General features: G+C 40.4%; 1 protein-coding gene across 1 annotated transcript in view; it reads left to right on the top strand.

Moving 5' to 3' along the window:
* LOC104999219 (FRAS1-related extracellular matrix protein 3-like) overlaps positions 1 to 11852 on the top strand; it is a gene marked incomplete at its 5' end in the record, with an annotated part of 49237 nt that overhangs the window by 34925 nt on the left and 2460 nt on the right. The window contains 3 exon segments of the mRNA XM_010854727.1: positions 6251 to 6289; positions 7291 to 7376; positions 8847 to 8897. Coding sequence (XP_010853029.1) covers positions 6251 to 6289; positions 7291 to 7376; positions 8847 to 8897 — 176 coding nt within the window.

Raw genomic sequence — 11852 nt, forward strand, 5'->3', positions numbered from 1 at the left:
GCAAGGAGATCCAACTAGTCCATTCTGAAGGAGATCAGCCCTGGGATTTCTTTGGAAGGAATGATGCTAAAGCTGAAACTCCAGTTCTTTGGCCACCTCATGCGAAGAGTTGACTCATTGGAAAATACTCTGATGCTGGGAGGGATTGGGGGCAGGAGGAGAAGGGGATGACAGAGGATGAGATGGCTGGATGGCATCACTGACTCTATGGACATGAGTCTGAGTGAACTCTGGAAGTTGGTGATGGACAGGGAGGTCTGGCATGCTGGGATTCATGGGGTCACAAGACTGAGCAACAGAACTGAACTGAGCCTGCTTCTCTGCATCCTGAATCCCCTCAGGGTCTACAGTCTGCGGGTGCAGCAATGGCTGAAAGCATGGTGTCTGCAACATCCTTTGTTCACTGATACGGCAGGCAATTTTTTTTCATCCACACCATCAAGGCCTATGAAAAACATCTGGATCCTAAACAGTCATAGGATTTCATTTAGTTTTAACACACTATGCTAAGCACTGGGATCTTGTGGAGTTTTTAGCCTAAACCAAAGTAGGGGACAGAGAAGGCAATGGCACCCCACTCCAGTACTCTTGCCTGGAAAATCCCAAGGACAGAGGAGCTTGGTAGGCTGCAGTCCATGGGGTCGCTAAGAGTCAGACATGACTGAGCAACTTCACTTTCACTTTTCACTTTCATGCACTGGAAAAGGAAAGGCAACCCACTCCAGTGTTCTTGCCTGGAGAATCCCAGGGACGGGGCAACCTGATGGGCTGCCATCTATGGGGTTGCACAGAGTCGGACACGACTGCAGCAACTTAGCAGCAGTAGCAGAAAGTAGGGGAGGTCAGAGAAGACGTCCCAATAAAAATGTCCTTGAACTGGGACCTGAAAAGTGGATAGCCAGCCAAGAAGGGGACGACGGGAGGATATATCAGGCAAAGAGAAGACTAGGTACAAAGGTGTGGGCTTGGAGAAGAGTGTGCTGCATTTGAGGAACCAAGAGCTGTCCAGATGCCTGGACCCCAAAGGAGAGTGAAGCTGCAAGCACTGATGGGGAGGCAGGCAGGGGCTGGGGCAGGCAGAGTCTTGTAGGTGTTCATAAAGAGGAGGGGGCACCGTCCCATAGACTGAGCACACCTCCCTAACTAACCACTGAAACTCTGGACTCAGACAGGCAGAAAGCCCGGGGTAGTGCAATCTTTGCACTCAGTGAAAACTCTAGATGGCTTCAGGTAAACTTTTAGCTACCCAGTTGGCACTAGTGGCAAAGAACTCGCCTGCAAATGCAAGAGACAAGAGATGCAGGTTCGATTCCTGAGTCAGGAAGATCCCCTGGAGGAGGAAATGGCAAGCCATTCCAGTATTCTTGCCTGAAGAATCCCATGGACAGAGAAGCTTGGTGGGCTACAGTCCGTAGGGTCGCAAACAGTCGGACACAACTGAAGTGACTTAGCATGCATGCACTTCTTAAAAATTTTAAATTTGGTGGGGTTTTATTTTTTTGTTTTTCACTTTGGGATTTTTTTTTCTCGTAGTTGTAAAATTGTGTGCTTGTTATTGAAACATCCAAAATATTGTGTCAGTCTGCTGTGGAGGCAGGTTTCCACTATTCTTACACTCATTCCGTGCATGCCCCTTTGCATGTGGCTTGTTTCATTCATCAGTACATTTATTTTAGGCGCGATCCAGACACTCACCTCCCTGTCTCTCCATAAGAACCTGGTCAAACAATTCGTTGCTGTATGTGGATTATATCTCAAGAAAATGAGAAGATCTTTTTTAAAAAGAAAGGAAATTGGCCAAACATTTACAACAGCTAGTATTTCACTGAATACCCGCCATGTACAGAGCCCTGTTCTAGTGTGGAAGAGATTCAAAATGTGCCAGACCTGGGATCTAGGAGCCCAGGGAAGCTTGTTTCAGAAAAGCTCACTGGTATCCACAGGGGTTATAAATGTGTGCCCTAAATGTGAGTGAATTGCACTGAACTGAAAGGTATAAAGTAAGATGTAACATTAACTAAGAAAGAAAGATCGTTTTTGTTCATTAGCTATTCTATTTTGTTTTTACATGCTTTCATTGATTCCTAATGAAAATCTTTCTTTCCATGATTTTAAACTCAATAGTTGCTGAACCTCAACATTCCTATGATCTAGTTATTGTTTAAAAACACTTGGTCTTAACAGATGCACACTACTATGTGTAAAATACATAAACAACAAGGACCTGTTGTATAGCACAGGAGACTATATACAATATTTAGTAATAATTTAATTGGAAAACACCTGAAAATATACATATATGTCTGTGTGTATGTGTGTATGTGTATAACTGAATTCTTTTTGAATTATAGTAAATCAACTATATTTCAATTGAGAAAAGCACTTGTTCTTACATTATACTTTACACCTTTGCATCAAAATGATGAAGGATAACTTAGAGATACTAGTTATTTGTCACACCATATACCTAATTGAAACAGGAGAGTGAAAAAGTTGGCTTAAAGCTCAACATTCAGAAAACAAAGATCATGGCATCTGGTCCCATCACTTCATGGGAAATAGATGGGGAAAAATGGAAACAGTGTCAGACTTTATTTTTTGGGCTTCAAAATCACTGAAGATGGTGATTGCAGCCACGAAATTAACAGATGCTCACTCCTTGGAAGGAAAGTTATGACCAACCTAGATGGCATATTCAAAAGCAGAGACATTACTTTGCCAACAAAGGTCCATCTAGTCAAGGGTATGGTTGAGAGTTGGACTGTGAAGAAAGCTGAGTGCTGAAGAATTGATGCTTTTGAACTGTTGTGTTGGAGAAGACTCTTGAGAGTCCCTTGGACTGCAAGGAGATCCAACCAGTCCATTCTAAAGGAGATTGGTCCTGGGTGTTCTCTGGAAGGAATGATGCTAAAGCTGAAACTCCAATACTTTGGCCACCTCATGTGAAGAGTTGACTCATTGGAAAAGACTCTGATGCTGGGAGGGATTGGAGGCAGGAGGAGAAGGGGATGACAGAGGATGAGATGGCTGGATGGCATCACCAACTCGATGCCTGTGAGTCTGAGTGACGTCCAGGAGATGGTGATGGACAGGGAGGCCTGGCGTGCTGCGATTCATGGGGTTGCAAAGAGTCAGACATGACTGAGCGACTGAACTAAACTGAATGTCTGATCTGATCTGAATGAGTCAGGTGGAGCTTCCCAGGTGGCTCAGTGGTCAAGAATCCGCCTGCAACATAGGAGATGCAAATTCAGACGCTGTGTTGAGAAGATTCCCTGGAGAAGGAAATGGCATCTCACTCCAGTATTCTTGCCTGGAAAATCCCATGGACAGAAGAGCCTCGGGGGCTACAGTCCACGAGTCACAAAGAATCGGACATGACCGAGCGACTAACCACACACTATACTAACTGATATGTGTGTGTGTGAAGGCACACAAATTATATATTAAACTAACTTAGTCCTCTCAATGACATTTTGAAGTATTATCATTTTACAGATGGGGAAATCAAGGCTCTCCTTCTTCACCTGTAAGGCCCTGCCACATAAAAATTCTGGAGCTGCCACTGGGAGAGATGTGGGATGAATTTGTCTTGTGTGATGTGCTCTGTGGTCCACTCATTCCCTCAACCTTAATCCCTTTCTCAACTTCTCTTTCGTACAGCTGTGCCTTCTTCGACCAGTGCCATTCCTAGTACAGCACCACTCACTCCTGAGCATATAATTGTTGAAACAGAAACAAGGGGTTTCTTGATGTTTTAAAACAGTTTTTCTCTGGAGTCACTGTTATGATGCAGCTCGACTTAATGGGACTGACTACTGCAGGGAAACTGACAAAGACCGAGAAATGAAAGCAAAATAGTCAAAGTCTCTCTCCTCTAGAGGAACTCTCGCTTCTGGAATGTTGGACAAGAATACTACTGTAGATTAAAGACATTAAAACATTCTAGAAAAACACATAAATGATGAATGTGAGCATGAAATGGTAGGCCAGGTATAAGGGACCCAGTAGTGCAGTGGTGAGAGGGGCTTACGGTCAAACCTGGCTGGACTCAGCCCTGAGCTTGGCCCTGTCCCAGGTGCTGACCTGAGTAGATTGAGCCCTGAGTTCTCCAATGGGTCTCCATCTCTTAATTTTAAAATGGGGCTCATTATACCTATCTCACAGTGTTTCTCTAAGAATTAAATAAGAAAATGTGTGTAAAATTGCTTGACTGAGAGCCCAAGACATCATACGTGCCCAGTAAAGTATAAGCCATCTGGGTCCTGAGATAAGGATGATTAGGTGGCATTCACTGTCTCTCTGATTATTCTTCTATGGAGAAGAAGATGACTTTGAAGAGCAGGTTGAAAGTAGAAAAGAAGAAGGTCTTTTGTAGGTGGGGTTTCAGCAGGGTTCTCTGGATTTAAAGTAAAGTCTCAAGGAAGACAGCATAGCTCTTGGATCATTAGCTAGTGGAAACACAGAAAAAGGGAAGCAATGGGTTTTCAGAAGGATGGAGACCAAGAGAAGAAAATTAGGCTAAGTGCTTAGAACCCATTACTGGACTTCTGGATCCAGTTAAATAATCTACTTTTCAAAGTGATTTCAGTGTGAAGCCCACATGATAGTGTCAAACCAGAAACATTCATGGGTCCACTGCAGACACACACAGCACACATGCCATGAATCCTGTAAATAGTGAGCGGCTAAAGAATGACCCACTATAATCAAGTCTTTGATGAGGTCATGGAATGTAGTGCAGTATGTTATTAGTAGTAAATTTAAGAAATGACATAAAATGGAATTGGGAGACAGCAGAAAAAGAAATATTATTGTGGACTGTTAAGGGGGTATTAACTCTAGCAAAGCATTCAGCTCAGTTCAGTTCAGTTGCTCAGTCATGTCCGACTCTTTGTGAAACCACACATCGCTACACGCAAGGCCTCCCTGTCCATCACTGTCTCCTGGAGTTTACTCACTCATGTCCATTGAGTCGGTGATGCCATCCAGCCATCTCATCCTCTGTCATCCCCTTCTCCTCCAACCCTCAATCTTTCCCAGCATCAGGATCTTTCAAATGAGTCAGCTCTTCGCATCAGATGGCCAAAATACTGGAGTTTCACCTTCAGCATCAGTCCTTCCAATGAATATTCAGGACTGATCTCCTTTAGAATGGACTGGTTGGATCTCCTTGCTGTCCAGGGGACTCTCGAGAGTCTTCTCCAACACCATCAATTCATCAGTTCAAAAGCATCAATTCTCTGGCACTCAGCTTTCTTTATAGTCCAACTTTCACATCCATACATAACTACTAAAAAACCATAACCTTGACTAGACGGATCTTTGTTGACAAAGTAATGTCTCTGCTTTTTAATATGCTGTCTAGGTTGATCATAACTTTTCTTCCAAAGAATAAATGTCTTTTAATTTCATAGCTGCAGTCACCATCTGTAGTGATTTTGGAGCCCAAAAAATAATGTCTGCCATTGTTTCCACTATTTCCCCATCTATTTGCCATGAAGTGATGGGACCAGATGCCATGATCTTCATTTTCTGAGTGTTGAGTTTTAAGCCAACTTTGTCACTCTCCTCTTTCACTTTAATCAAGAGGCTCTTGAGTTCTTCTCCACTTTCTGCCATAAGGATGGTGTCATATGCATATCTGAGGTTATGGATATCTATCCTGGCAATCTTGACTTAAGCTTGTGCTTCATCCAGTCCAGCGTTTCTCATGATGTACTCTGCATATAAGTTAAATAAGCAGGATGACAGAATACAGCCTTGATATACTCCTTTTCCGATTTGGAACCAGTCTGTTGTTCCATGTCCAGTTCTAACTGAATGGATGTTCAGTCATGTCCAGCTCTTTTTGAGGATTGGACTGATGTTCATGTGGGATTACAGCTCAATATATCTCTTTCTGATCACTATTTTTACATTTTTTAAAAATGCACTGCTTCTTGTGGAAGTCCATAGATGGTTCTTCAAATAGTTTCTCATATCCTTCCCTTTAGTGCATGAGGGAGTTTACTAATTCTTGATGAATGGAAACTTGTTGGGTAGCTGAAAGTAGATATTGGGATTATTAATGTTAAGACTGACACATCACCTCATATACTTTACTTACTCACTGTTGAAAGATGAACTATGTAGTTCTTTAAACACAGTTAAGGAATAACAAAAATCCACTAGACAGTCTAATTCCAAAGGGGTATTTTTTAAATATGACATATGTTTTCTGACCTTATTTTCAATATTGTCTTTTTAGGACAAATGATAGTAGTTCAACCCGATTCGACACAGCCAGGTATGTTAATATTTGACAAAGAATGATGATCATTCCATTTAACATTTTGTTTTGAGAGTTTTAAATGCCTTGGAACAGAAGCATCAATTTTATTTTTTTAAGTTTATTTTCTTTCTGATTTTGCTTAAAAAAATTTAATCGAAGTATAGTTACTGTACATTATTATTTGTTCTAGGTGTAGAATATAATGATTCACACTTTTAGAAGTGACACTCCATGTATAGTTGTTACAAAATACGGCTGCATTCCCTGTGTGCTCTACAATATATGTGCAGTACTTAGTTGTTCAGTCGTGTCCGACTCTCTATGACACCATGGACTGTAGCCCGCCAGGGTCCTCTGTCCATGGGATTCTCCAGGCCGAATACTGCAGTGGGTTGCCATTCCCTTCTACAGAGGGTCTTCCCAACTCAGAGATCAAACTCAGGTCTCCTGCACTATAGACAGATTCTTTTCTGTCTGAGCCAGCAGGGAAGCCCTGTGCAATAATATATCCTTGCAGCTCATTTTACACATGACAGCTTGTACCTCTTATTCTCCTATCCCCATATTGCCTTTCCCTCTTCCCTCTCCCCACTGGTAACCACTAGCTAATTTTAAAAACAAGAGTGTTACTTATTTCAATGACACAAATTGTAAAAACAAATAAAATATGCTCTTTTCAGAACCAAAATAGGCATTTCCAATTTCCTTAAACATTTTAGAAACAGCAGTATATAATCTGATCATCATTTTTATTTTAAGTTATATATCTTCAGCTTTCTAGCCAACCGTGGGTACATCCAGAATAAATACAGATCCTTCCTGTCTTAGTCCAGATTTGTTTTAGACTCTGTGCTACCACTTTGGAGCTACCTTCCCAACACTGTGTGTGGACTATCACTTTCCCCTATAAAAAGACAAAGCGATATTACCCTGATTTTACCTGCTTTATTTTACATATGCTGTGTGGTCATTTACTTTACACTTTTATAATTTGCTCCTCTGTTTTTCTCCTATAGTAATGGTAATCGCTATTCTTGTGCTGATTGCTGGTATCATTGGAATTACCATCGGAAGTGTCAGCCTTTTTTTCATACTGCAAATGGTGAGGACTCAGTTTTAATTTTAAGTTCTGGTATAAATAGCTCCAGGAGGGTTTAACTCTACGGCTTCAACTAAACTCAAAAGGAAAACAAACTGCATGAAACTCCATCTTTTTCAACTGGACACAGAGAAGTCACTGAGTTACTCTAGCAGAATTTTTTATTTGGCATTTGCCTATGAAGAATCCCCAAATACCAATCTACCTGTTTTCCAACGAAACATCCTCCAAGGCTTCTAACTTGGTTTAATATATTTTGATGGATGTGTATGAAACAGTCAAATGTCTAATTATAGTATCTAGTTTAATTTGCATATGAAAAATCTTTAAAATAACACGATATATTTACTAATGCTGAAAATATTTGCTTTTTTATTCTATTTCCTGGCACAGATTTTTCAAATTCCACCTATGAATTTTCAGCCATGAATAATGTTTTTCATCACTAAAGATACTTTTGAGTCTGTATGACAGCATTCTAAAGCACATCACCTTTGCTATAACCTCCTGTTTAAGGTAGTTCAGACACAACATTTGTGTGTGTGATTATAATGCTAGTAATTTGGAATTATAATCCTAGGTCATTAAGTACCTAGTCACAAAAGAGTGGTGCAATTGAGTTCTCATTCACCCTCTATTTTTGTCTTTCTTTGTGATCTCCATACCACAGCCATTCTATATACGTATATATTCTTTATAAAATGCTTGTTTTTGAGAGCTCACAAAACTGCAATGTCAAGGCTATAACAACAAGATTGATAGTAAATCTACATAGAGCTCCCTTGCCCTTTTCTTTTTTAACTATTTTTGTTAGGTGACTCTGATAATCATTCAAATCTATGATTGATTAGCATTACTCCATGTAAATTTATCTTCTCTAAATAATATTTTCTTATTAAAAGTAAAGTAATTGAGAGTGTCTGCTCTAATATGAGAGATTTTTTAAGGACTTGAGTGGAAGATGACTCCTTGTTTGCAGTTTAAATGTTGGGGACAAAGTCATCCCCTTGTCTTTGGGCACAGATGACAAATTTAGTTGTCTTGTCTCTTGGCTGATGATCTAAATCTGAAAAAGACAATGACATACTTGGTTGGCAAAATTCAGAGAACATCTTCCATACGAATATAGTAGAATTGGGTCATGGTTATTACGACTAAAAGAACTATCGCTTTTTAAAAAGAATTTCAATTCAGCTTTTCATTACAGCAGGGAACTATGACACAGTCAATGTTTGGGGTAATAGTTCACCTATGGAAATAACAAATACTATTTAGAAATACAAGTTTAAACCAAAGTTTGTAAGTATCTATGAAATAACTGCTTTTTCCACAAAAGAACTCTACAATGTGAATTTTAATTGAAAGAAAACAAAATTTAGCCAAAAAAATGTGCTTTTAATCTTAGGTATTTTTCTTACTGTGTCTAAGTGTATAAAATTGTGGCACTAACATTCTTCTCCCTTTTATTTATAGAGAAATGAGGTATTAAAACATGTTCCTGGAACTTCTAAACAAACGGAAAAGGTTGGTGCTAATATTTTTATTGCCTTTTGCCATTTTGGAAGGAAAATAAGTTAATAACTTACTTTAATACTCTTCAATATAATGAAATTCTCTCTTAGGTGCAAAGTATCTTTTAAAAAAAAAAGTAAAAAAAATGCTGACATAAAGCAAAAAACAAGTTCTTTCCTGTACTTTTTATTTCCCAAGCTACAAAGTTGAGTATAGGAAAACCTGTAGGGGGCTAGTTCAATAGCCCCAAATCTGGACAAAGACCGTGGTTTGAATCCGTACTCCACCACTTAGCACAAGGAGATCCAACCAGTCCATTCTGAAGGAGATCAGCCCTGGGTTTTCTTTGGAAGGAATGATGCTAAAGCTGAAACTCCAGTACTTTGGCCACCTCATGCGAAGAGTTGACTCATTGGAAAAGACTCTGATGCTGGGAGGGATTGGGGGAAAGGAGGAGAAGGGGACGACAGAAGATGAGATGGCTGGATGGCATCACTGACTCGATGGACGTGAGTCTGAGTGAACTCCGGGAGTTGGTGATGGACAGGGAGGCCTAGCGTGCTGCGATTCATGGGGTCGCAAAGAGTCGGACACAACTGAGCAACTGATCTGATCTGATCTGAACCCTAAACCAGCTATTCTTATGGAGATAATAATAGTGAGTGGGCTGATAATTCAACATGGGCATAATGATGGTGTTCACCTCACAGAGTTTCATGAGGAGTGAATAAACTGCCACAAGTAGTAGAGTGCCTAGAACAGTTCTTGGACAGAGTAAGCACCCAAAGTCTGCTGCTACTGCTGCTAAGTCGATTCAGTCGTGTCCGACTCTGTGCGACCCCAGAGACAGCAGCCCACCAGGCTCCCCTGTCCCTGGGATTCTCCAGGCAAGAACACTGGAGTGGATTGCCATTTCCTTCTCCAATGCATGAAAGTGAAAAGTGAAAGTGAAGTCGCTCAGCTGTGTCCGACTCTTAGCAGCCCCATGGACTCTAGCCCACCAGGCTCCTCCGTCCGTGGTATTTTCCAGGCAAGAGTATACTGGAGTGGGGTGCCATTGCCTTTTCCAATGCCTAGTAGCTGTTAAAATTTTTGCAGGTTCCACACCCAATGATCTCTGCCAGTCACTTGGCTCCTTTATCATTTCCACTCTCAGGGAGAAAGGGGATACATAAACGTGAAAACAGCAGGTGGATCTTATTCACCCAGAACACTATTGACTTAAGTAGTGTTTTCCAAAAAGAGACAACCTTAAAAAGTATGAAATTTTTACATTTACAAACACCCAGATATTAGTACTTTTTTGCAGAAAAAAAAAATGTAAACTCTAACAAGACTGAAGTATCCATTATCAACATGAGAGCAAATTTATAAGAGCTGAGTAGTAGTTGCTGCCTCTGCTATGTGTTTTAATATCTAACTAATTTTATTAATTATGACCTGTTATATAATATCACTAATTGAGTATATAGTTCTATTACTATTAAATTTTGCCTGAGGTGTGAACCCAAATGACATGTGTTTGGGGAGATAATCACCAAACACAAGTCGCTATAGAATGGGCTTTAAATGCTCAAGCAAAAGGGAACTGATCCTGCTTTCTACAAAATTGAAGTTTTTCCCATAATTATCAAAAATCATGACAGATCTTAGGGGCTGTAAATTCCCAGATTCCAATATTTAACCCTAGACCTAGCACTTATCTTTAAAGGACTTGCTAGGTTTTTTAGACTCTGGGGTCATAAAAAAACAGAGAATTTTAAACTCTCCAACCCAGCCATGTAACCTATATGCAGAACTAGGTTCATCACACTATCTTGTAGGTTCTTAAAGCTTGAAGATGATTAGTATATAATTGTTTAGTCCTAGAAGGTTCATGCACGGTATGGTGAATGGCGTACATGTCATTCTCAGCTAGCAGGATTTATAAAACCCCAACGTGCAGATACCTTAAACAACATACATTTTGAGTCCTGAACCAGATTCACTTGTTTTAACTAGGGTTACTTCATTATAGGATTTGCAGCTAGGACAAATATGTGTTATTTCTTTTACCTACATTCTGCACTGTTTCAAAAAAAAAATGTTTTGAAGCTGTTTTTAAAATGGAGCAATTACTAGGCAAGACCTAATGTTTTGTTACCTAAATTTCTATATGCTTTTAACTACTGATTTATTTTGGTGACAATTTTAGTGTTTAATGTTTTGTCTGCCTTTTTTCCCCATATAATCTTGAAACTTTCTGTGCAATAGCCCACAAAATTTGGGACAATTTAATCCATCAAAGTTCATTAAAATATCTTTGTAAGTTTAAGCACAACACCTACACGCTTATTAGATATACCAATAGGAGTCTCTGTCCTCTAGAAGTTGAGCATCTATTAGGGGAAACAGACTGTGGTCATTCAAGGGAACAGGTTTTAAGGTAGCAGAGGCATTAGTATCTAAAAAGATGGGGGCGGGCATTAATAGCAAAGGCTTCTGCAGATGAAATCACCTGAGGTCAGCCTTAAGGACGGATAGATGTTTCTAGAGAAGAGTCAGTTCTAGACAAAAGTCCAGCTTAAACAAAATAATGGTGTAGTCAAGGAACTGTGTGCATTTACACATTCAATTCAGTCAGTTCAGTTCAGTCACTCAGTCGTGTCCAACTCTTTGTGACCCCATGGACTGCAGCACACCAAGCCTCCCTGTCCATCATCAACTCCTGGAGTTTACCCAAACTCATGTCCTTTGTGGAGAAGGCAATGGCACCCCACCCCATCACTCTTGCTTGGAAAATCCCATGGATGGAGGAGCCTGGTGGGCTGCAGTCCATAGGGTTGCTAGGAGTCGGACACAACTGAGCGACTTCACTTTCACATTTTCACTTTCATGCATTGGAGAAGGAAATGGCAACCCACTCCAGTGTTCTTGCCTGGAGAATCCCAGGGGCAGGAGAGCCTGGTGGGCTGACGACTATGGAGT

This window comes from Bison bison, unplaced genomic scaffold, assembly GCF_000754665.1.
Source record: "Bison bison bison isolate TAMUID 2011002044 unplaced genomic scaffold, Bison_UMD1.0 scf7180017864348, whole genome shotgun sequence".
Classification (NCBI taxonomy): Eukaryota; Metazoa; Chordata; class Mammalia; order Artiodactyla; family Bovidae; genus Bison; species Bison bison.